This window comes from Panthera tigris, chromosome C2 (genome assembly GCF_018350195.1).
Source record: "Panthera tigris isolate Pti1 chromosome C2, P.tigris_Pti1_mat1.1, whole genome shotgun sequence".
NCBI lineage: Eukaryota > Metazoa > Chordata > Mammalia > Carnivora > Felidae > Panthera > Panthera tigris.
Window position 1 is genome coordinate 94,809,971 of NC_056668.1, and position 26,778 is coordinate 94,836,748.

The window sequence follows — 26,778 nt, forward strand, 5'->3', positions numbered from 1 at the left end:
CCACCAACATCTGTTGTTGCCTGAGTTGTTAATGTTTGCCATTCTGACTGGTGTGAGGTGGTATTTCATTGTGGTTTTGATTCGTATTTCCCTGATGATGAGTGACGTTAAACATTTTTTCGTGTGCCAGTTAGCCATCTGGATGTCTTCTTTGGAAAAGTCTATTCATGTATTTTGTCCATTTCTTCACTGGATTGTTTTTGGGGTGTTGAGTTTGATAAGTTCTTTATTAGATTTTGGATACTAGCCCTTTATCTGATATGTCATTTGCAAGTATCTTCTCCCATTCCATTGGTTGCCTTTTAGTTTTGATTTGGTTCTTTTGCTGTGCAGAAGTTTTTATTTTGATGAGATCCCAATAGTTCATTTTTGCTTTTGTTTCCCTTGTCTCCAGAGACGTGTTGAGCAAGAAGCTGTTGAGGCTGAAGTCAAAGAGGATTTTGCCTGCTTTCTCCTCTAGGATTTTGATGGCTTCCTATCTTACATTTAGGTCTTTCATCCATTTTGAGTTTATTTTTGTGCCTGATGTAATCAAGCGGCCCGAGTTCATTTTTCTGCATGTCGCTGTCTGGTTTTCCCAGCACCATTTGCTGAAGAGACTGTCTTTATTCCATTGGATATTCTTTTCTGCTTTGTCAAAGATTAGTTGGCCATACATTTGTGGGTCTATTTCTGGGTTTTCTATTCTGTTCCATTGATCTGAGTGTCTTGTTTTTGTGACAGTACCATACCGTCTTGATGATTACAGCTTTGTAATACATCTTGAAGTCTGGGATTGTGATGCCTCCAGCTTTGGTTTTCTTTAAAATAAAATCTTTAAGCAGCACCTGGGTGGCTCAGTCTGCTAAGCATCTGACTCTTGATTTCAGCTCAGGTCATGACCTCATGGTTCTTCAGATCAAGCACTACGTGGGGCTCTGCACTGACAGCATGGAACCTATTTGGGATTCTCTCACAAAATCAATAAACATTTTTAAAAAGTCTTTAATAAAATAAAATGGTCAGACAGAGATCAGTCTTTAGTGGTTTTAATATATATACGCCCTAGCTCTCTGACAAGTGCACGGAGGAAAAAAGTAAAGGCACTTAAGATTTCATTCTCCTCGTGAAGGTAAGAAGACATTAAGTTAAGGTAAAGAGGTTTGTAAGTGTGGAGTGCCAGACTCACGCTTGTTATATATGGACACCAGCTACAACGGAGAAACAAGAAGGTCTGGAACTTTAGATCACGGTACAAAATAATTTGGGAATAATCTGTTCTGAATCTGTTTAAATTTGCTTCAGTTTTAAAACTGGTTAAAACTATGTTCAGCTGATTTCTTACTAATTTGTTTTCTAATAGAAGGGATGCATAGAAGGGCAAGTTTGAAAACACACTGAACAATATTTTATGGATGAATGTCTGCAATAGGGCATTAGTACTACCAAAATGCTGCTGTAAGTAAAGGAAAATTCCACACTCTAAAATTTTCACTTTTCTTCCTGAAAAAATTTTGATACACCCTGTTCTTACACAAATTTGATATGCTACATATTAAACATGTTCCAATCTTGATGAATATTAAACATTTTATTTAAAGATTTTAAAGTAAAAAAAAAAAACGGTACACAAGTACAGATATTATGATGATCAAGGCAGTATTCTGTAGGACATAAATCAAAACAGAATTTAAAAAGTAAATGTACAGGTACTAAACAAGTATAATACCTGATATCTAATTCAGGCTGCATTCACATAAAATGAGCTGACCACATACATGCTTATGCAATATAAATTTTTTCTTAGAACACCAAAATTCCAAACATTCTGTCAACTGCCTTATTCCCGCTGAGTATTTTGAGAGAACTTCTATATAATATAAAAACAACTGGCATGGCACTTAAAAACTACAAAAAACAGAACACAGTTAAAAACATATTTGTAATGCAATTCTGTATAAAATATACACAGTAAATGTTATTAGTTAAAAAAAATTTTTTTAAACACAAAAGACCACCCTGAATAATGGTTAAAACCTCATCACAGAAAAATGTTCATCATTTGTAACATTATTGATAGAAAATGGATAGGATTTTTTGGGGGAAGAGATATCTAACTTGAAGAAGTCATTCAAAGTTTATTTAAAATTGTAGATAAGATAGTAATTCATTGCCTACCCCTTTCTCAAAACTTATCATGAATATTCTAATATATAACTACAGCCAAAATAAAAGAATAACTCAAAGAAAGTGTTTCTTAAAATAAGGCCCAAAGACCCAACAGAATTCTAAGGTGGGCCCAGCAATATGCATTTTAAACAAATGTCCCAGGTGATCGTTCCCCATTCTAAAATTTGGGAACTAATGCCCTAGGGGAGACAGTACCACTTAAAAGCAAGGTCATAAACATATTTCTGATATGTCAGAATTTTCTATAAGTTTATGATTTGAATACTGCTTTTTTAAAACAAGTTTTAGGTATTAAGAAAAACATACATACTTCTTACATAAACATGGGAATGTATATAAACTTTTTCCTTTGAGGTTTTCATTGCTTTCAGATTTGGTCATTTGAAGAAAAATGAGTACATGGTCGGAAACTTCAGAAAAATTACATTTCAAATAAAAGGTAGCATCCAAAAAAAAAATTATTAGATGCCTATAAATTTTAAATCATTATAAATTTAAGACTAGATAGCTTCCCCCCAAATTAAATTTTACTAAGATTGGACAATTGTGAGTAATTTAGATGATTATTGTTACTTTTTACATCCCTTTTCATTAAAAAAATATTTAGGGGCACGGCACCTGGGTGGCTCAGTTGATTGAGCATTCAACTTAAGCTCAGGTTGTGATCTCACAGTTGGGTGAGTTCGATCGAGCCCCATAGCAGGCTCGCCTGCTGTCAGCACAGTGCCCATTTCAGATCCTCTGTAACCCCCCTGCCCCTACCCCACTCACAAGCTCTCTCTCAAAAATAAACATTAAAAAAATATTCAAAATAAACGGATGCTATCACAGGCATCCCTTTAAATAATAAATCGCTAAACACTAGTATTAATAAAAAATAATCTGAAGAACTCTGCCCCTGAAATGTATTCCACTCTGATTATATGTGTTACCCACTTAACAAAAACTCATTTAAGGAGCTGGAACTTGTGGAATATGTATGTCTGTGTTCTGAATATTTATTCATGTTGACCTTTTTTAATTTCACTGAAGACTCCATACTATAAACAGGGTCCAAAAGTATGGATAATGTGGTTTTGGTGAATAAATGAGTAAGGTTAAGACACTATTTGGAAGATAAAATACTTTTTATGTATATTAAGTTATAAGGAAAAAATTGCATACGTTCTGTCTCTACTGGATAATGGAATGCTTTTACAAGTTTGATAAGGAGTGCTTCCTTGTTATCTAAAACCATAAAAAGTCACTGTGGGATTACCATTGCACTTTTCTGGTGTTTTTCTTGTTTTTTTTTTAATTTAAAACATTTTTAATTTCTATTTTTCTCCCTTTCTATATACTGAGAAATGCTCCATTCAAATGCATCCTGGTTCTTTGAATGACAGTTACTAACATTCCAGTTAAAGTTCTGGCTAAAGGGATAAGCTCAGAAGCTTACACCCCTATCCTAAGAAATCACTCATCAGTTTTTCAAAAATAGCTAATGATTTAGAATCTAATACTTAATAAAATGTGCCTGGTTTTTTTTCCTCAAGGAGAACTTGTATTCCCTAATTCTAAGCAAGTGACATCCTTTACTACCAATTTAATAACTGTTGCCTTAAAAATCAATAACTTAATTATCCAAGGCAATAAAACTTACAGCTGAATTTTTAAACACAAAGAACTCAGAAAGTAATAGGTAATATAAGTTGTTGTATTTTGAATTACTCTTCTATTCCAAAATTTAAAACTTTAAGGACTAAATGAAGAGTGACAAAAATCACAGTAGGTTTATGACACAATCCCATCATGTGCCTTAAACGCAGTGGTTAAGTATTTCCTTTAAACAAAAAGGACAACTTCATTACTCATCAGTAGGCTGCTGGATTACCAGTATAACTGAATGTTGACACGACCGTCTGGAAACTAGTTTCATTTTCTTTTTCATAGTTAGATGTAATAATTGACTCTTACAGCCAACAATAGAAGATACTGAATGCTTTTTTTGTAGGTAAGAAATATAAAATGGTTCATTGTATCCAGGCTGGTAACGAGTTTATTCATGCATTAAATGGCAACACAAGCAAAATGCACAGTTGGAAAATGAGGATCAGACACATTCTTCTGCAGACATCAAGAGAGGATTGATGTACTCAAAACCTTCAAATTCAGACTGATCAATCTTCCTCACAATGTCACTGTTGAAAGAAAAATAAATTAATTTTCATAATCTAGATTTCTTCAACTTTTTACTTAAATGGTAAACAAAAATTAAAAAACAAAAAATAAGGCTAATTTATATAAATTATGGGGGAAGAAATCTACAAGTGTTTAGATTAATCCCAAAACATCTTCTAGAAGAATCAAGAGTACTGAAAATAAAAGACTAACAATCCTGTAAGCAGGTTTAGAACTAAAAGGTAGTCCAAAATTGAAGGCTAGAAATTAAAAGTCACAAATTGTCACAACTCTGGTTAATCTTAACTTTGGACCTGAACAACATTCATACTTAGAGGCGAACATCCAGGTCTGAATTAGCATTCAATTTAGTAGTCACCTCAACAGGAAGATGGTGACAAGAAGGCCCAGAAGAAGTTAGCCAAAAGGAAAAGGCAATAGGGACAAGTACATAGAAAGACCTAGAATAAGGAGAGGACACCACAGGGAGGTCATGGGTCATAGGGTATAGAGATGTTGGCATTCTGTTATACTGGGTTTCTAATTTAATATGCAGTAAGAGTAATACCAATGAATATTTGAATACTTAAATGCACACACCATACTGCAGAGCAAAGTTACCCAGGATACAGTCCCTTCCTTTGAGGAGGGAAGGTATCCCATATAAAGAAAAGCTACAAGGGAAAGCAGTACCTGCTAAGTTTCATATGGGACAGCTAAGTCTTGATCTAAGCACAGTTCTAATGAGAAGGGTGACTTCTAGTTGCAGAAATTGAGAAAGCCAGCCTTCATTCCACAACCACTTACTGAAGAGAATTATGAAAGACTATGTTAGGTCTGGGAAAGCGCCAAGTAATTTACTGGAGTTGAAAGCACAGGAACAGAAGCATGTCAAAGGTAGATGATCTGGGAGGAAGGTAATGGCCAGTTAAAGGAAGCCAGTAATGCTTACTAGAGTAAGGAGTTTCACCTTTATTCATCAAAGACCTGGTTGCATTTGAGGTAGCTCAGCAAGATGGAGAAGATTCCAGTATGTAATGAAGGAGGCATACAGAGGGAACAGCATGAGCAAAGGTAACAGCACACTATCCGGGGATGTGGAGTGATGGAGGCTGGTCAGAACACAGCATTTGTGTTGGAGCACAGTGAGAGAGGGCTGGAGAGTCGGGTGGGAGGAGAGGGCGGAAGGCAGTGACTGCTGCCTGAGATGACAGGTTTTATCTTCTAGACAAGGAGGAGGTTACTGGAGGCTTCTGACAAAGGGGGTTAAAAAACTGGTGGTGCTACTGCAGGAGATGTACAGGATGGGTTGCAAAGCAAAGGATGAGCCTGATCAGGAGGATGGTGTAATATTCTACGCATGATTTGAAAGAGGTGTGAATGGGGCTGACGACAATGGGAACGAAAACGAAGGATCTGACACAAGTGATGAAGTAAAGAAAGAACAGACAAGGAGTTGGCAGCTGAACACATTATCGTTTGTTAAGGAAAAGGAAGCGTCAATAATCATGGACATTTTGGATCTGAATGCAGGAACACATGATGGGATAATGAGCACAAAAAAGTAAATAAAAATAAGGAACTGATTGGGAACAACAGAAAAAGAGACCATAAAGAGTCATTTCTTTTTCTTTTCTTTTCTTTCCTTTTTTAAAAGTAATTTCTACACCCGATGTGGGGCTCGAACTCACGACCCTGAGATCAAGAGTCGCATGCTCCCCTGAGTGAACCAGCCAGGTGCCCCAAGAAGTCATTACCTTTATTTCAGATTTTGTATGTCTGAGGTGCTTGTCTGACAAACCAGGGAAGATGTTTAAACAAGCAGATAGAAATGCAGTTCAGGAGAGATACCAGGTGGGGGGTGCTTTAGGAACTATGGCTCATTTACTCTTCACAGCAGCCTTTTGAGGTAGGCAGTAAGAGAAGAAATAGGCTCAGAGAAGTTATGAAATTTGAACCCAGGTTACTCAGTTGGTAAGAGGTGAGGTCAGGATTCAAATTCCTATCTTTTGATTAAATCTAGTGTTCTTTTTAATACATGACACTGTCAGAATAATGACTTTCGTACATTACTCTCTCCTTTGGTAGACAGTAAGCTTTTTTGTGAGACTGGCCTACATCTTAATCGTCTTTAATGCCCAGTACTTAGCACAAGGCCTTTTGCTCAAAAACCATTTGCCAATTTAGCTGGGTGTGATTTAAATAGCTGGTATCAGTGATGTGGGGCTGGCCTAAATCTCCAAGGAACAAAGTGCACATAGCAAAAAGGCGGCTGTTACGAACAGACTGTGGAACATCTCAGTCTTGAGGGGACAGGGGAAAAAGGATGATAAGTGGTCACAGAGATGAAGCAGACCAGGATGGGTAGTGCCCAACAAAGCAAGGCCATGAGTACCAAATGCTTCACAGACATCAGGGGAGATGAGGACTGATCAAAACACGCTTTAAAAATCAGAAATCAACAGGGACGCCCGGATGGCTCAGTCGGTTAAGTATCTGACTTCAGCTCAGGTCATGATCTCACAGTCCGTAAGTTCAAGCCCTGTATCGGGCGGGCTCTGTGCTGACAGCTCGGAGTCTGGAGCTTGCTTCGGATGCTGTGTCTCCCTCTCTCTCTGCCTCTCCCTCTCTCAAGAAATGAATAAACATTAAACAAAAATCAGAAATTGACAAATCAACTCAACCATCAAAAGCCAAAAAAGCAGGTTAAATTGTAAAGAGTTAAAGTGCAGGTAGTAAGAAAAGTACAAGACAATCAATGTTGACTACTCTGAAGGAGTTTGATGGAGATACTGCTTATTTATTTTTCTTTTACCATGAGCATTGAGTAATTATCTTGAAAAGAAAATGAGGGAAGAAAATATGGTGGTTTAAAGATGTGCTAAGATCCAGGGGGCAAATTAGGATATCTGAGCATGTTTATAAATAGAAGAAGAGCAGCAGGAAAAGAGAAAGAAGGTGGGGTAATGGACATAACTGACAAAATGAAATCCTGGCAGAAGCTAAGGAAACAGATCTAGGAAAATGGAGCACCCCTTGCAAAAGAGGGATAGCCTTCCAAGAATAGGGAAGAAGAAAAAGGAGGTGGGAGAGACAGCAATTCTGAGATGCAAGATGGTCTGTGACAGCTGAAAACAGAGCAAGCTCACACCAGGCAGGTCTCAATCCTTGCAGTCAAGCTAAGGCAAGGTTAGTCCGTTAGAAGTGGTGAAGGCAGAGGTAGGACTGAAGGCATCCAAAATGTAGAGACGGTTTGAACAGCTGCATGAGGAATGTGGTAAGAATTAACAAGACAGAAGTGAAAATATGGCCAAGGAGTAAGGGCCTCCTTGAGATGACAGAATGAATCTGTAAAGAGAGGTAAACAATCAAATATGCCCAAATTATTCTAAACCATACTTTTAAAAAATGAACATACACATAAAAAATATGTCAGATCACCGCTGGCTAGACTTGGTAAGTTAATGTCATCTTTTTAACAAGCAATGTGGCAATACATATCAAGAGCTTTCAAAATTTCATACTCTTAAGTGGCACTTGGGTGGCTCGGTCAGCTGGGTGTCCGACTCTCGATTTCAGCTCAGGTCATGATCTCACAGTTTGTGAGTTTTGAGCCCCACATTGGGCTCTGCACTGACAGTGTGGAGCCAGCTTGGTATATTCATTCTCTCTCACCCCCCCCCCATCCCCCTGCTCGTGTTTGTGCACTCTCAAAATAAATAAACTTAAATTTTCACTCTTTGATCTAATTCCCTCTCTGGGAATCTATCTTAAAGTAATACTCAGGAACTCAAAGACAGTCATCTTCAAAACAGTGCAGTGCAGTGGAAAGAGCACGGGTTTCCATCCTGACTCTGCCACCTGACAGCTGTGTGACTCTGCTTGCCCTGTCTGGGTCTCAGTTTCCTCATCTGTAAGAGGAAGATGACAGTAAGTAGATTTATCATGTTGTTGTGGGAATTAGAGATAAGGCACGTAAGGCAAAGTAGAAAAGGGCAGTCGTTATAACTTATAATAGTGTAATAGATTCAAATATCCCGTAACTGAATGGCTAATTCAATTATGTTATAATCTGGTAATGAAGCACTGTGTAGCCACTAAAAATGAAACTTCCAAATAACTTCAGAAATATTTCAGTCTATAGAGTTACTTACTCGTCATCTGGAGTGAGCTGGACAGGTTCATTAGTAAACTGAGAATCAAAGTTGTCCAAACCGAATTCCCCAGAAATATTTGGTTTGAAGGGAGGTACCACCTGCTTTTGCTCCATCTAGAAAGACATATTAGATGACAGCTCAAGCCTACGTTCTTAGAAAAATTCCACCTCTACATTTCTCCTCTTCCCTCAGAGGCTTCCACATCCTATCACAGCGAGTCCTTAGGCATGGTTCAACGCTATTCACGATGATGGAAATAATGTACAAAACTGAACGCTGATATAGGCCTTACTAATATTACAACCTGTTCCATTAAATTAATATTCTAAGCTTTTATTGTTTTAAAAGCTTTTTAAAAAGCACTTTAGAGTGTGGCTTAAGTTACTTAAGCTATGATATATTTGTTTTGTTTTTTTAACATTCTTTTAAGAGAATAAAATTTGGCCCAAGATAATAAGGATACCTAATATAGAAAACAATGACAATTTACATACCATATCCCAATCAACATTTCGAAAGAATGGGTGTCCCTGAATATCAGCAAATCCTGTTTGAGGATGACAACCCAATCGTTCCTTTGGGTCCTATGATGGAGAGAAATGTTTCAAGAACTGGATGGATATCATGCTTTAGAATAAATACATCCTCTTTGTGACCTGGGTTTTGTGTCTATTATATAATACCTTTATCTCTGAAATTACATCATAGTACAACACTAGACTTAAATGAATATCTGAAGCTTGTGACGAGTACAATTTCCTCATGGCTCTGTCTCCGGCTATCATGTGATTATAGTGGATATAGGTCACTACTCCTTGCTACAGGAAAAGGGGAGGGAAAAGAGAGCAGCACAATCATTTTAGCAGCATCCACCTATTTCTTTGGCACAGGTTATTGTGCTGGTCAAAATATACAAACCCCGAAACTTCACAAGTGTGTTCTTAGCTCATTTGTAAAGCTCTATGTCCAATTACAGCAACAAAACAATATAATCTGTGTATAACCATGATACAACCATTATGTGACCCACTGGACTAAGGAGCTGTAACTTACAAACAGTCTTGGCTTATTCATTACTGTGAATGAGAACATGTTACCATTTTCCTTTCCAATAAAAGCCATTTTATTTTGAACATTAAAACCTCTCACCTTCATTTTGCAGCGTGCTAACACTTAGATTTCCATTTTAAATCTTTCTCCATCTAAAGTACTCAAAAGCTTCAATTTCTCGTTTTGTTAAAATTCATCATTATCTATATTTACCTTAGATGATAAATGCACATCAACCTACTTTTTCTAACCTACAATTTATTTAAGAAAATATTTATGATTGCCAAGATCACCGTAATACAATAAGCTTATCTGGTCTCTGTCCCAGGTCCCTGACACAGCTTCTAAAACCTGAGTGAGTAATTTCCTGAGTGAGCCAATTATCTTTTGTTATTCACAAGTCCCTTTCAATTACACCTGAGTTTATACTAATAATGTGACTCTCGGTGGGCTGGTAGATAGCTCAGGATGGGATCTGGTTGCCGGAGGAACCATCCATGTGATCAGAGAGTTGTAACTTTAAGCCTCATTTTCAGAGGGGTGGAGGTCAACTACCAATGGCTAATGATTCAATCAATTGTGTCAATGTAATGGAACCTCCATAAAGCCCTCTGAACCACAGGGTTTGGAGAGCTTCTGGGTTGGTGAATATGTCCATATGCTGGGAGACACGGAGGGTGTGTACCCTAACTCCACAGGGACAGAAACTCCTGTGCTCAGGATCCTTTCGGACTCCACCCTGTGTATCTTTTCATCTGGCTGTTCATTTGTATCTTTTTTTTTATAACCAACCAGTGATAGCAAGTAAACTATTTTCCTGAGTTCTGTGAGCCATTCTAGCGAATTACTGAACCTGAGGTGTGAGAATTGTGGGAAGCTCAACTCTGTAGCCAAGTCAGACAGAAATGTGGGTACTCAATACTCATGACTCATGACTGGCACTTGAGGTGAAGATAGTTTTATAGGACTGAGCCCTTAAACCCCTGGAATCTGATGGTAACTCTGGGTAGTTAGTATCAGAAATAAACTGAATTGTAATACACCAAGTTTATGTCTAGAGAGGTGGAGAATTGGTTGTTGGTGTGGAAAAAACCTACACATTTGGTGTTAGAAGTGTTATGAGTAAAAACCATTCAGAATCATAATCTTAGATCCTAAAACTCTTCTAACCTACCGACCACAACGAAGAATTGAATGGTCTTCAGATTTTTTAAGAACCAATGATAGCATTTCATTTCTTCTGAATTTTATCTGATTACAGGGCTTTTGACATGATAATCTGTACAGAACACTACTGTCCCAAGTGCTCAATAAGGAAAGAGATCTATGAATAATAATCCAAAGAAAACTGAGTAACAAAGCTGTAAGTACGATTGAGGCTATCCCCAAAGATGTAATGTTTCTCTAATTGAGTACATGGTATATATATCATCTACATTAAAAACCCATATGTAATATATAGCTGGTAGTGACTTACACTGTCAAAATGGAAAGGACAATTCATCTCAGGATCTAATACTCTTTGGTAAAGAGATAAGTTCCAGATCTAACTGAAAAAAAATTATTATACGCTAGTGTTTTGGAATATTACACTGCCTGAACCTCTACTTAGTGTCATCTATACAGAGATAAACCGCTGAAGATTTTTACATTCAATTTATACCTTGTTGAGAAAACTCTTCAGGACACTTGCAGCTTTTACAGACAGAGAGCGTGGTATGCGAATTTGTTTTTCCAAAATAACTAGAAAGATAAAATAGTGGCATTATATTTCACTTTTACATAGCTTCAATTTTACATTTTTATTATGAGCTACTTAAGGGCGTTCTCGAAGAAAAAAATAAGGTATTACATATACTACTTCAGCGTCTCATGTGCTTTCTCAGGCTCGCTCCTCTCCTTCCCTCTCAGAGAGCCTCTTCTCTGAATGCTGTCCTTATCATTTACATGCATATTTTATTCTTTGACTACCTTACTGTGCCTCGGTTTCCTCATCTGTAAAATTAGAATGAAAATAATACCTACTTCATGGGGTTGTTATGAGGTTTAAATGAGTTAATAGCTACAAAATGTGAGGTACATGTTACTATACTCAATTTTATTAGACATTGCCAAGCTGTTCTCCAAAGCTGTTAAATCAATTTTCACTGCTTGCCAGCAGTCTATGAGAGTTCCACTTACTCCATCCACATCCTCACCAGCCCTGGTATTATCGGACTTTAAAATTTCTAGCAAATGCACGGGCAGGAAATAGTAGCTCATTAATGTTTTAATGTGCAAACCCCTAATTACTAGTGAAGCTGAATGCTTTTTCATATATTCCATGGCCATCTGGATTTTCTGTTACATGAAACAGCTATTCATTTCCTGTGATGGCCTTAATTATTAAATGTAGAATTTCATGGAAATCTTTGGACTGGGTGTTGGGAGCAGGGGGTGATCCCTTGTCTTTTTTTTTTTTTTTTTCCTGTTTGAGTCTTTGTATTTCCAATTGTGGGCCTTCTTTTCTTCACCTTTTGATCTTCTTATATTCTTGGTACCCCACTTTTTCCTCCATATTGTTCTTGGACTTATGCACTCAGCCTCGGGGTCCATGTGGAAAGATATTCCTCTCTAGCCACAGGATTCCTTCTTCTAATCTCTGTGATATACAATCTGAAGGAACTTCTTTGTTATATTTCTGAGTATGAGAAAGTAGTTGGTAAATGGGACTGAAGGAATAGAAGTAGGAAGATATATTTTCAAAAAAATGAAGGGGTGCCTGGGTGGCTCCGTTGGTTGGGCATCTGACTCCTGATTTCAGCTCAGGTCATGATCTTGCAGTTCGTGAGTGTGAGCCCCACGTTGGGCTCTGTGCTGACAGTGCAGAGCCTGCCTGGGATTCTCTGTCTCCCCCTCTCTCTGCCCTTCCTTCTCTCACTCTCCTTCTCTCTCTCTCTCTCTCAAAAGTAAATATTAAAAAAAAAATGAAGACCTACATATTAAGAAGTATATTGTCCAATTATTCTCCTCTTACTCAAGGTAAAAATCTGAGCCATCCTCATTCATACTCTAGAATAGGTTATTCACAGAGAATCTGTAAAATACCGCAAATTACCTTGGAAAAGATAATCCTCTGTGTTTTGATCAGGGTTATCCGAGCTTCCAACAATATCAAATGGAGATCTGCCTGCCATCATCTCAAACATTAGTACTCCAAGAGCCCACCAGTCGACACTGAAACCTTCAAAAAAGGAATTTTTTGAAGCAACAAATTATTCTGCATTCTTAAAAGTCAGTAACTTGAGATTCATTTCATTGTATAATTAAAAATTAAACATAATGAAAAATAAACTCTAAATGCATTATAACTATCATGGTTGGCAGTGAAGATTATAGGAATATTTCACTTATCAACAAGGGGAGGTACCTAAAAGATAACTTTAAAAATAAAATATTGGGGAAAAAATATTGGAAATGAAACACTAAGTTCCTTCTCCCAAATATGCCTGTAATTTCAGACTCATAGTCTGTATCTTTTTTTTTTTTTTTTTTTTGAGGATATAATTAAATTGTATTTGAGAATAACTTTCGTGGGTCTGAAACTTGATCTTCTGCTAGTTGATTAAAGATCCTTGAAGAACCTTGGAATCAGATTCTGAACGCTGTCAGAAGTACCATCCTCCTTCACATCTGCTGAAATCAGAGGGCCAGAACCCAAGAAGTCCAATGTTTTGAGATAAATATATTCTCTGGTTCCTGACAAGCAGTCAATCTCTCCCTCATTTTTCAGATTCCTGGAGGAAATATCCCAGGAAATGTGAACAATCTTCCAGGGGTTCATGACTTTGTAGTCACATGGCTAAAGTTTAAATCCTTACTCTGCCACTTTCTAGCTGTATGATCTCGGGCAAGTTATCTAAACTTTCTGTAAAATGGGAATTAACAATGCTTACCTCCTAGGATTATTGAGAAGATTAATTTAGTTAATATAATGTAAACTGCTTGGATTAGTGCCTAGAACTTTTAGTGTTGCCATTAATAAAATATTCAAATCTGTACCCCCAAATACTGCTAAGGTCCCACTGTCTCTTATTTCATATTTTAGGGTTTTCATGTAGGTTTTAAGGGGATCAAGGAAGTTTATATTAATAAGATTAGTATTTAAATACTACAGAGTACTATAATGCAGTGGGTACCACATTTAACCACCCATCTAGCACTTAGCTAAAATAACACCTATTTATTTATTACCATAATCTTCTCCTCTTAAAATTTCAGGAGCAATGTAATTGGGAGTACCGCAAAAAGTGCTGGTTGTATCTCCTGGCCGTAATCCTTCCTTTTAGAAAAAATAAAAAAGAAAGAAAAAAGAGAAAAGAAATAATCAGATCAAAAATTATCTTTTAAATTCATCTCTTTTATTTCATTTGTTATATAAGCTCAGCATCTACAGGTAATATATTAAGCTTAAATAAAATATTACTAGTACAGTTGTCTTTATTATTAAAATCATGAGTTGCCCCTAAATAGCTTAAAGAAAGCCTGTCCTCATTCGATGTTGGTGGACAGTTCAATTAAAATAAAAATTGTACTTGAGGGGCGCCTGGGTGGCTCAGTCAGTTGAGCGTCCGACTTCGGCTCAGGTCATGATCTCACAGTCTGTGAGTTCGAGCCCCGTGTCGGGCTCTGTGCTGACAGCTCAGAGCCCGGAGCCTGTTTCGGATCTGTGTCTCCCTCTCTCATGCTCTGTCTCTCTCTGTCTCAAAAATAAATAAACGTTAAAAAAATTAAAAAAAAAAATTGTACTTGAAATTATTATTTTTTATTTTTTATTTTTTTTTTAACATTTCTTTATTTTTGAGACAGAGAGAGACAGAGCATGAACGGGGGAGGGTCAGAGAGAGAGGGAGACACAGAATCTGAAACAGGCTCCAGGCTCTGAGCAGTCAGCACAGAGCCCGACGCAGGGCTCGAACTCACATACTGCGAGATCGTGACCTGAGTCGAAGTCGGACGCTTAACCGACTGAGCCACCCAGGCGCCCCGATACTTGAAATAATTTATATTCAGGTAAAAATTTAATATAAAAATTTTAATTATATGAGTAAAAGGAATCATATTTTATGAAGAAAAGCACTTTAAATCCCACCTGCTAACACAAGCACTGTTGGTTGTTTTTCCTAAGGCACAAATTTTTTGGCTTTGTATTTCAATAGCTACCAGATGGAAAAAATTAAGGCAGAAGACACTAATGTGTATAACAGAAAAACTACACACTGAGAAATGGAATAATCACCAAAAATTTATAACAAACTTGTATGCACCTAACAACACAGCCTCAAAACACAAAGTAAAAATAGACAAATTAGAAGAATTTCACAATCCCTGCTATGGAATGGACATTTGTATGCCCCCCCCCCCCCCGCCATTCATATGTTGAAGACTTAATATGATAACACTGGGAGACCGGAGACTTTGGGAGGTAATTAGTTATTAGGGATGATGGGATTAGTGTCTTTATAAGAGGAAGAGAACTCCCTCTTTCTCTCCCTGCCATGTAAGAATACAACAAAAAGACACATCTGCAAACCGTGAAGAATGCCTTCACCCATCTGCAAGCCATGAAGAGTGCCTTCATGCATCTGCAAACCATAAAGAGTGCCTTCACCAGACACTGGATCTACTAGCACTTTGATCTTGAACTTCCCAGTCTCCAGAACTATGAGAAATAAATGTCTGTCTTTTAAGCCACTTAGTCTACAGTATATTGATATAGCAGGCTGAACTGATAATACAATCCCAAATCATGACAGGTGATTTCAAAACATCTGTATCAGAAAATGACATATCATACAGACAAAAAAATTAGTAAGCAGAAAAAGATTTGACAAAAGCTAAATATATATATATGTATATATAAAATATACATATACATATATAATATACATACATACGTATATTATACATATACATATGTATGCATACATATAATATGTATATACATACATATTATACATATACATATGTATACATACATATAATATGTATATACATACATATAATATACATACATACATACAAATATGTATAATCTATGTGTACATGAGGAGAAAAGGGGAAAGAAAAGAGAGAGTGTGAAGGCCATAGACTCCCTGCATGCAAAAAAGAGTTTATATATCCTTTTTAAAGTACATATGGGATACTGACCAAATACTAAGTCACAAAGGAAATCTCAATATATTTTCAAAGAACTAATATCATTCAGACCATTTTCTGGCCACAAGGCAATTAAATAAGATATCAACAATAAAAAGATAGTTTAAAAACAAGCTAACTAACAGTAAATTTACAATTAAGTAAAAGGCAATTCATTTTTGTGAGTTTTATTAAGTAATGCATGCCCATTATAATAACCTCAAAAATATGTAAAAGTAAACAGAATGTATGATGCTACATAATAGAACATACAACAACACATATAGAAACAGACAATGCCAGGGGCGCCTGGGTGGCCCAGTCGGTTAAGCGTCCGACTTCAGCTCAGGTCATGACCTCGCGGTCCGTGAGTTCGAGCCCCACATCGGGCTCTGTGCTGACAGCTCAGAGCCTGGAGCCCGCTTCGGATTCTGTGTCTCCCCCTCTCTCTGCCCCTGCTTGTGCTCTATCTCTCAAAAATAAAGAAACATTGAAAAAAAAAAAGTTTAAAAAAATAAAAATAAAAAAAGAAACAGACAATGCCATACTTTAAAACTCTATTTAATGTTATTTATAAACATTTTATATTGTTATGAAGTTTTGGCAAACATCTTCTAAATGACTTTATAATGCTATGTTTTGTGGTCACTCTATAATTTCCCCTAATTATTCTCCTTACCAGCCATTTAGATTATTTAAAATATTTAAAATATTTATCACCAACTACAAGAAAAAAATTTTGGTCATAAACCTTTTCTCATAGGCCAAAAAATTTACTCAGGATATCCCGGAGGCAGAAAAGATCTTTGCAAATGATGTATCAAAGGGTTAGTATCCAAAATCTATAAAGAATTTATCAAACTCAACACCCAAAAGACAAATAATCCAGTGAAGAAATGGGCAAAAGACATCCAGATGGTTAACAGACACATGAAAAGATGCTCAACATCACTCATCATCAGGGAAATACAAATCAAAACCATGATGAGATACCACCTCATACCTGTCAGAATGGTTAAAATTAACAACTCAGACAACAACAGATGCTGGCAAGGATGTGGAGAAAGAGGAACCCTTTTGCACTGCTAATGGGAAACTGGTGCAGCCACTTTGGAAAACAATATGGAGGTTCCTCAAAAAATTAAAAATAGAACTACCCTATGACCCAGCAATTGCACTACTAGGTATTTATCCAAAGGATACAGGTGTGCTGTTTCGAAGGGACACATGCACCCCAATGTTTATAGCAGCACTATAGACAATAGTCAAAGTATGGAAAGAGCCCAAATGTCCAGATGAATGGATAAAGAAGATGTGGTATATATACACAATGGAGTATTACTCGGCAATCAAAAACAGTGAAATCTTGCCATTTGCAACAACATGGATGGAACTTGAGTGTATTATGCTAAGTGAAATTGGTCAGTAAGAGAAAGACAATTATCGTATGACTTTACTCATATGTGGAAGTTAAGGTACAAAACAGATGAACATAAGGGAAGAGAAGCAAAAATAATATAAAAACAGGGAGGGGAACAAAATATAAGAGACTTTTAAATATAGAGAACTGAGGGTTGCTGGAGGGGGTTCTGGGTCAGGGGTGGGCTGAATGGGCAAGGGGAATTAAGGAAGACACTTGTTGGGATGAGCACTGGACATTATACGTAGGGGATGAATCACTGGATTCTACTGCTGAAATCATTATTGCACTATATGCTAACTAACTTGGATGTAAATGTAAAAAAAGAATATCCCAGAGGCAGAAGTTCTAAATCAAAGAGTGTGCCTGTATATCTTTAAGATTCCTGATACATCCTCACCAAACTGCTTTACAAACAGTTATAACAACGCATACACTCACCAATGACATAGAAGAATGCCATTTCTTCAGACTCTTGAAAGCAGACTATTATAATTAAAAAAAAAAACAAAACAGTATCTGGCATGCAAAAATAAAGACTATTTTAATGTGTACACTTTCTAACAAGGTTAACATTTTTAATGGGTTTTTTGTTGTTGCTGTTCAGCTTTATTTTCCTTTGACAAATTATAGGACATTTTTCTTTTGAAGTAAGAAAAAAATCCCCTGGTAAAAAAGTGACAGAGATAAAAAAAAAACGTATCACAAATCTCATAAAAAATGGATATATAGGGGTTTGCCTACTAAATGTTTACTTGTTTATAACTAAAGATGTGTATAATAGAAAATTTTAAGGAAATAGAAATTTAATATAAGAAAAGATAAAAATGCCTGAGTTTTGTACCTAAAAGCAAAAATACCTGAGGTAAAGATTTTCTTTTAAGGTCATTATCAAGAGATAATGACATTAAATCTTCAATACTGTTAGAGTGTCTTACTTAATGTTAGCATTTAAATAGTTTAAATAGTCTCCAAGCTCTGGAGGCACTTCCTTCAGGTAAATGGGAGAGTGTGATCCATACGTTTACATGCTTGTTGCCATATTACCGTGTGCAGATAATTCTGGCCCAGCTACTACAACAAGGAGAGTAGCACCCTACACATTTTGTGGAAAAACACTGGACTCTCAAATAAAAAACTGTTACAAAAAGAATATAGGTCCGAGAAATAAAGGACATGTCCTGAGAGTAACTGAAATTCTTATTTTGTTCTACTGTACTTTATGTCAGATATTTAAATTTTAAATACAAAAAATGATACATTTCCTGGGAAAATCTTGAATACATTATCACGAGTCACAATTAAATGGCGAAAACTAGAAGGTGACACGCAAATAGTTATGCTAAAGTCATGGGATTGCAGACAATTTTTATTTCCAAATTTTCTCCCATACTTTCACAACATTCAAAATAAAATGTTACAGACAATAAAAAGAAATTAACTCTTATTATAGCACATATAACAGTCACAGAAAATACGGACTTTTGTAAATGATTAGAAAACATGTATATTTTTCTTTGTGCTAAAATTCCAAAAAGCATCCCAAACAGGGTAGCAATCATTTCTCCATCTTTAAATATTGTTATTTTACCAAAACAATTTTATGAGCTGCTGAGACCTTCTGATTAACTAGAAATGCCTCTCACCTTACACATGCCATAGTCAGTCAGTTTGATATGTCCTTCTGAGTCCAGCAATACATTGTCCAATTTCAAATCTCTATAAATTATCCCTCGTTCATGAAGATAATTTAATGCTAGACTGATTTCTGCAGAGTAAAATCTAAAAAGAAAAATAACTCATTTGATTCAAATTTCGGAATTGTGGTAAGTTTCTAGAAGAGGTTATTTAAGTCCTATCCCCATCTGCAAATGAAAACACCAAAATCGTGTCAAAAGATTTTTTTCTCCCTATGTTTTTAGAAATGACACCAAAACACAAACTGAAGTACACTTTAAAATATCTTAAGGGTGCCTGGGTGGCTCAGGTCACTGAGTGTCTGACTTCAGCTCAGGTCATGATCTCGTGGTTCGTGGATTCGAGCTCCCTATCAGGCTCTGTGCTGACAGCATAGAGCTTGCTTGGGATTCTCTCTCCTCTCTCTGTGCCCATCCCCTGCTCGAGCATGCGCGCATGTGCGTGCACTCTCTCGCACATGCTTGCTCTCTCAAAATAAATAAACTTTTAAAAAATTAAAAAGAAATAAAGAAAAAAATACCTGAGCCCAAAACACTATTACAGAAGTTCCAGTCTACATTGAACTCATACTTTTCAAAAAATTATTAATTTGAAAGTCTCAAACAGAAGTTCTTAATCTGGGTCCTTCCATAGACTTCAGACAGTCCACACTGCTACAACCAGAGGCTCAGTTGTGCGTACGTGTACATCTACATCTCCTCCCTCTACAGAGTTTCCATAGCTTCTATCACTTCTCTAAGAGACAAATGATCTCTCCAAATGCTAAGAATCATTGATTGGTGTAGAATTAAAAAAAAAAAAAAATACTAAAAGTTTAACTCAAACTATAAAATGCATACCAAAATTCTAGAAAATGAATTATCCTACAACCATACCATTTAGCATCAAAGAGAGGGTTTTTTAAAAACTGCCACTAACTCATTGGCGATAACCAGAACTTTTGACCTGAACAATGAGAATAAAACACTCAAGTTGGTTTATTGCTACTTTGGGGAATGTTATCATGATCATGTTTGGAGGTACATAACACAAACCTTCTCAGTTACTTAATTCTATGAATAGAGAACCTGAGCCCTTATTTTGTACTTTGGTTCCCAGAAAAGCACAAAACCAGAACTGACACTTTAATACGTAAAAACTACTTTCCCCATGTCCAGCTGAACAAACAAGGAACAAATACAGGCTCTGGTCACAATTAGAAATGTCATTTGTGGCTCTGCTATGAAGGGCAACCATTTAATAAAGACTAAATAAATGAACATACAGGAAATTAAAACAAAACACAGTTTGGTCTGAGATTAGATTAGTACAATTTCTACCTTTTTATAAAATTGAAGGATAGTATCTCTTTTTGATAAGAAATAATCAATGTATTAGCAAGATTTCTACTAAATTGGGGCACCTGGGTGGCTCAGTTGGTTAAGCGTCCGACTTTGGCTCATGTCATGGTCTCACCGTTTGTGAGTTCGAGCCCTGCATCAGGCTTTGTGCTGACAGCTCAGAGGCTGGAGCCTGCTTCAGATTCTGTGTCTCCCTCTCTCTCTCTGACCCTCCCCCACTTGCACTCTTTGTCTCTCTCTCTCTCTCTCTCAAAAATAAACACTAAAAAATAAAAAAATTAAAAAAAAAAGATTTCCACTAAGTACTTACAAAAATAAAATCTTTAACCTTTGTTACACGCATATACAAACTCATACGCCTCATCTTTTGCGGAGCACAACAGGGTGAGAATTATTGCTAATTATGAGTACAAAACAAAACAAATCATGGCACTGATGAATTAAACTTATCCAAGGCCATGATCCTTCCCTACCTAATTCCTCCAACATATAAGCAATTTACAATCTTATATAATGATGTCAAATTAAGGACAGAAAATAAACAAATAAATAAATAATATTTAATGATCTTTTCTTATTCATCAACATGTATGAGATCAGAGGAAAAAAAAGCCAAAGGCAGAACAATTCAGAAATTGTAATTACAGGAAGAATAGTCAGAATTACATAAAACCTTAAGAGGAATTGTTTTATTACTCTCAAGCATATACAAATAATAAGTGTAAATCCATCAATTATTTCAATGGTGGATGTTGAATAGATAAAATAATTGGGTTTAGTAAACTGAAGGCTTCCCCTTGAATAGTTTTTATACTTTTCAATTACTTACGTTAATATATGTAAATACGTAATGTTACACATATGTTATAATATAAACTTTTACCTTAGCCTCTATATGACTTCCAAAAAATTAACTAGTATCAAAATAAGTGATTTATCTACCCTTTCAAACACTGGCACATAAAAAGTCCCATAGCATCCCCTACCCACGACCCCAGACAAAAATCCAACGGTACCTGGCATGTTCTTCAGGAAGTTTTCTTTGTCGCTGCATATGAAACATTAGATCTCCTCCATTTACATACTCTATGACAAAGAACAATCTAAAACACAGAAGAGATAAGAAAAAAAAAAACCCAAATGAACATAGGAAGGAAAAAAGAGAGGCAAACCAAGAAACAGACTCAACTATAGAGAACAAACTGATGGTTACTGGTGGGGAGGTGGATGGGGACGATGCGTTAAATGGGTGATGGGGATTAAGGAGGACACTTGTGATGAGCACTGGGTGTTATAGGTCAGTGATGACTCACTAAATTCTATACCTGAAACTAATATTACACTGTATGTGAATGAACTGGAATTTAAATGAAAACGTGGGAGAAACAAAATTAAAAAGAAAGAAAGAAAGAAAATTAGCAGGGCTTAACTCTAGGAACTTTACATGTCAGTGGGCTTAAAAAATAAAAATAAAAAAACACAGGAGAGAGCACATGACACCAAAATCCAAAACGAGGCAGTGTAACTTTGCATTTCTAAACACTATAGAGAGCAGTTACAACATAGAGAGCATTCTCCAGATTTATCCTGAACAAACACTCCAGGAATTTGGCGGAAACAAAGGGTAGTTGGAGAAGAAACCTGTTTAATCACGGAAGACACAAAAAAGTAAACCAGCATAACTGTGAGAACTGCTTCTTCCATTTGAAAGTAGTACCACTAGCAATCCAGAGCCTCTTACTCTCACCTCAACTTTGGCCCTTGCAAAACAAGTCTTATTTAACTGTCACTTAAGGTAAAGAAGTTAGGATTTCTCTCTCTAGTTAAACTCTAGGAAACTTTAAGTCCTAAAACTAGAATCTTGAAGATACTTAAAAAGTTAGATTTTTAGTGCCATAATTATGACCTGGTCTTTTTTTTTTTTTTTTTTTGCCCAAAGCAGGAAATTTCCTACTGCTGATCCACCATTAGACGGCTATCACTGATTGGAGTATGACTAGCAGGAAATTTTAAGCAGAGTACTCTTGTGTCCATCTCCATGTCTTCCGCTTCCGGCTTATAGTAGAAAGCAGTTTTCACTGTGTAATATACCAAAAGGTGTAGAGCCCAGGAATCATTCCATTATCTTTCAATCTTACCTGCTTTCTGTCTGAAAGCAAGAATGCAGCCCAACAAGAAAAGGATGATTAGATGCCTGCTCAAAAACATGCTTCTCTGTCTGTACCCAATCAATATCCTATTTCAAAATATGAAAGAAATCCATGTCAAACTGAATTATCATCAAAACTATGATAAATTTGTTCTTAGTAATTCAATTATCACAAATACAAGTAAGTAACTAACTACTACTGCTTCATGATAATCATGAAACAACAGCTTATATACAAAAACACCAATAAATCTTTCAGTATTATGAAACAGTCTAGAAAACTTCTACAAAGATCAAGTACTTTTCCTTGATAATAATATGGCTTCATTTTTATTTCTTAAAAATCTAGTAGTCATCAGATTACATTAAATATATCTTATGTAATCTGTTTGAAGCATATATTTAGAAATGTAGACTGAAATGATAAGACAAAACATTGAGGTTTTCTCTGAAATAGTACACTTAAGCCAACTTAACAGTTCAGAAATGATAAAACATCATTGTGCTTACTTACCTCATCATCATTGACCAATTCTTTTTTCACAACTTTCATTGCATAAATACGATCTGTTTTTTTTAATCTCACCAATAATACTTTGGCATAACTTCCTCTGCCTATTACCCGAAGCAAATCAAAATCTTGAAGACCTAAACTGGATGAAGCTTTGCCACTTTCTCTGGTGTTCATTGCCTGTCGAGAACATTAATATCAAATAGTTATACCTGGAGGAATTTTGCATAATACATTATATTTCCAGTACCTGGTTAAGATGTTTTTTAAGTATTTTCTGATTTAAGTTCTTAATAATTCTTTTCTTATTCATTCCAAACAATATAATCTAACTGCTCAAGGAAAGGATGAATTCATGAGTTGAGGTCAGAAGGGTACTGATAGGAACGGAGAGGGAATTGAAATCTGAGAAATGTTAAAGGATGTCTTAAGATGTGATAACTTTGGGTATGAAGACAATGGAGATACGTGAATTAAAAAAAAATGACACTAACTTTGATGACTGGGAGACTGGAGGTAATACTGACAGAAAAACAAAGTGTGCACATAGGATAAGATTAACAGAGCTGTTGAGATAATGGGCTTGGTTTTTCATACTGAAGATACAAGATACAATGGGATTGCAAGATTAAAGAGTCCACTGGAAGCTTGATATATCAAATATGGACTAATGAGCGGATATATTCAGAGATATTTTTGGAAGCTATAAACAGAAAATAAGCATAAGGCAGCTTAACTAATGGAAAACATTCTTTTCTACACAATACCAAGCTCTTTTGGAATGACAAAACCAGCCTTATAATCCATTTACAACTAGAAACTTGGGCTTCTGGTAATTTATAGACAAGACCGAAGATAATCTGTTTTAACACATCTGCAAAATCCTCCACATACAATCAACATGTACCCATAAGAATTAAGTATGAATTTTCTCAAGTGAAGAGTATCAAGAAAACAAAGAGCAAATTTTGAGAAAAACTAGTAAGCACAAAAAAGAAAAAAAAAAGTATCATGAAAAGTGAAGGAGAATGAGGTTTCAAGAGAAGGGTCACACAAAAATCTAGAAATAATAATCTGATGTGATAACAAGAATAAATAAAGAGGAGTAAAAGAAACCAGATTAGAGTAGATGAAGAAAGCATAGAATGGTAAGAAGGAAAGGTAATATACAGACTTTAAATGTGGTTAACTGGGGGCGCCTGGGTGGCTCAGTCGGTTGAGCATCCGACTTGGCTCAGGTCATGATCTCGCGGTTCGTGAGTTCGAGCCCCGCATCGGGCTCTGTGCTGATGGCTCAGAGCCTGGAGCTTGCTTCTGCTTCTGTGTCTCCCTCTGCCCCTCCCCCACTCACGCTCTGTCTCTCTCTGTCTTAGAAATAAACATTAAAAAAAAAAATTAAATGTGGTTAACTGAAACTACAAAATAGAATGAAATGGAACAAAAGCACAGTACCTTCACAGAATCACTAACAAGACAGAAACCAGAAACTAGTGGTATGCCACCTTTAAAGGATCTAATAAAACAAACCCTGCTGATCTATAAAAATAGCCTTCAAAACAAAAGTGAAATACAAACATTTTCAGACAAACGCAAACTAAAGAAATACATCATTAGTACCTTCTCACTAAAGGAAATATTGAGTTTTTCAAGAAGAAAGATAATCTCATGCAGATAATATAAAATATAATAAAGGAGTATATATAATACAGGAATAAGGGAAATGGATAGCCAAAACAACATTGGCCATATACTGATAACTATTTTATCTGGGTAATGGATACAGGGGCTTTGTTATACTACTCTGTTTACTTTTAATTGTGCTTGAAATTTTCCACAATAAAAAGGTGGGAATTTACTTATTTATTCATTGTTTATTTTTGAGAGAGAAAGAGAAAGCACAAGCAAGGGAGAGGCAGAGAGAGAGGGAGAGACAGAATCCCAGGCAGGCTCCACGTTGTCAGTGCAGAGCCCAATCAATGCAGGGCTCGATCTCACAAACTGGGAGATCATGACATGAACTGAAATCAAGTCAGGTGCTTAACCAAATGAGCCCCCAGGTGCCCCAAAGTTGGGATTTTTTTAAAGGTAACTAGGAGTAAAACATAATATACCTATCAAATATTGGAAAGAGATGGAAAAAGGGGGAGGAATTGTGAACAAAATCTTTCTGGCCTGCAATATATAAAGTTGGAAAATTGAAGAGTTATAAACATAGGCATAACTAGAAATGATTAAAAAGAGCTGCCTCTCAGAAGTCAAAGTGGGAGTGGAAGGTGTGAAACATGATGAATCTTTTCTTTTTTTTTCCCCTTAGGATTTATTTATTTATTTTGAGAGAAAGAGAGAGCCCAAGTGGGGAACGGGCAGAAAGAGTGGGGGGAGGGAGAGAGAGAATCCCAAGCAGGCTCTGTGCTGTCAGTGCAAAGCCCGACATGGGGCCTGAACCCACGAACCATGAGATCATAAACAGCTGAAATCAAGAGTTAGACACTTAACTGACTGAACCATTCAGGTGCCCCTAAGTCTTTTTCACTGCAAGATATTTTTTAAAAAATATTATTTTAATTAAATATCTTTAACTAAAAACTTACTGCTTTAAAAGTTGATAAAACATTTAATAGAAAAAATAATAGTATTTAAGATGCTTAATCATTTATACTTGAAATAAACAACTAGCCCATAATATGGAAGAATCTACAATATATCTTAATAATACTACCAAGTATTCTAAACCTCACTCTTATATTAAATTAAAATTTTAATAATTTTTTAGATTATGCTGTCTTAAATAAAAATAAGTTACCCCTGTATGGTTATTAAATTTGATTTTCTCCTGTTAAAAAAATAAAAGGATAAAGAAGTTATCCCACCAGATTTAATTTAAATGAAATTAGCAATTATTAGATTAAATCAGAATAAAACTCAAACATCATTAAAAATCATTCTTGCATTTTACCATTATGATTTAAAATCTAAGCAAGTTAATTTTCATATTTTTTAACTGTCAAGTCTTATTAAAAAGCTAATGATGTAATATACAATAAAACTAATTATCTTACCTCCTTTTCTTCACCAACTTGGTCCAAACTCTCATGACTTGAAGGATTATATGGAATTACTGAAAATCCAATCCCCCCCCACAAAAAAAAAAAAAAAGGAGAAAAACAATAGTACCCGTTAACTGAGCTTGACTTAAAGTGTTCTCATGATTTAAGTTTCTATTTCAGAATAAGTTTTCATTATTTAATTTTATTTTTTTAAGTAGGCTTTACTTCCGGAGCAGAGCCCAACATGGGGTTTGAACTCACAACCCTGAGATCAAGACCTGAGCTGAGATCAAGAGTCAGATACTTGGGGCGCCTGGGTGGCTCAGTGGGTTAAGCGTCTGACTTTGGTTCAGGTCATGATCTCACGGTCTGTGAGTCCAAGCCCCCATCAGGCTCTGTGCTTACAGCTCAGAGCCTGGAGCCTGCTTTGGATTCTATGTCTCCCTCTCCCTTTACCCCTTCCCCCCCCCAAAATAAATAAAATATAAAAAATTAAGAAAAAAAAAAGTCAGATGCTTGACCAACTGAGCCATCCAGGCACCCTCAAGTTTTCACTATTTAAAATGGAATATTTGTCCTACTAGTAATAAATTGTATGTATTTATGAGTCAACTCCTAATCTTTAATGAAAGTAGAGAACAAGAACCAATTAACAGCCAAGTATTGATTTTAACAAATATTTTTGTTTTTTTAAAAATATTTCTCTTCTTCACAAAGTAATCAATTCCTTCTACAAGGATGACTCCATAAACCTTAATTATTTTAGTATGACTAAGGCATAGAGAGAGGGGGCCTTTGGTTTTTACTCCTCACTTTCTTCATACTCAAAAACTGGACTACAGGTTTCTATTCCTCGGAACTACTTGGGGCAAAAACAAAACAAAACAAAAAAAAACACCC

The 26,778-nt window shown here is 36.0% G+C and overlaps 1 protein-coding gene across 2 annotated transcripts in view; it reads right to left on the reverse strand.

Moving 5' to 3' along the window:
* Positions 1 to 4,189: 4,189 nt before the first annotated feature.
* PRKCI (protein kinase C iota) overlaps positions 4,190 to 26,778 on the reverse strand; it is a 68,906-nt gene continuing 46,317 nt past the window's right edge. For both annotated transcript variants that reach the window (XM_007077072.2, XM_042956478.1), the window contains 11 exons: positions 25,891 to 25,949; positions 22,835 to 23,011; positions 22,310 to 22,407; positions 21,188 to 21,274; positions 18,780 to 18,915; positions 13,770 to 13,857; positions 12,634 to 12,759; positions 11,200 to 11,279; positions 8,981 to 9,070; positions 8,484 to 8,599; positions 4,190 to 4,349 (listed from right to left, as the gene is read on the reverse strand). In XM_007077072.2, the coding sequence (XP_007077134.1) occupies positions 4,262 to 4,349; positions 8,484 to 8,599; positions 8,981 to 9,070; positions 11,200 to 11,279; positions 12,634 to 12,759; positions 13,770 to 13,857; positions 18,780 to 18,915; positions 21,188 to 21,274; positions 22,310 to 22,407; positions 22,835 to 23,011; positions 25,891 to 25,949 (1,145 nt within the window). In that variant the 3' untranslated portion in view covers positions 4,190 to 4,261. The remainder of the gene's footprint in view (positions 4,350 to 8,483; positions 8,600 to 8,980; positions 9,071 to 11,199; positions 11,280 to 12,633; positions 12,760 to 13,769; positions 13,858 to 18,779; positions 18,916 to 21,187; positions 21,275 to 22,309; positions 22,408 to 22,834; positions 23,012 to 25,890; positions 25,950 to 26,778) is intronic.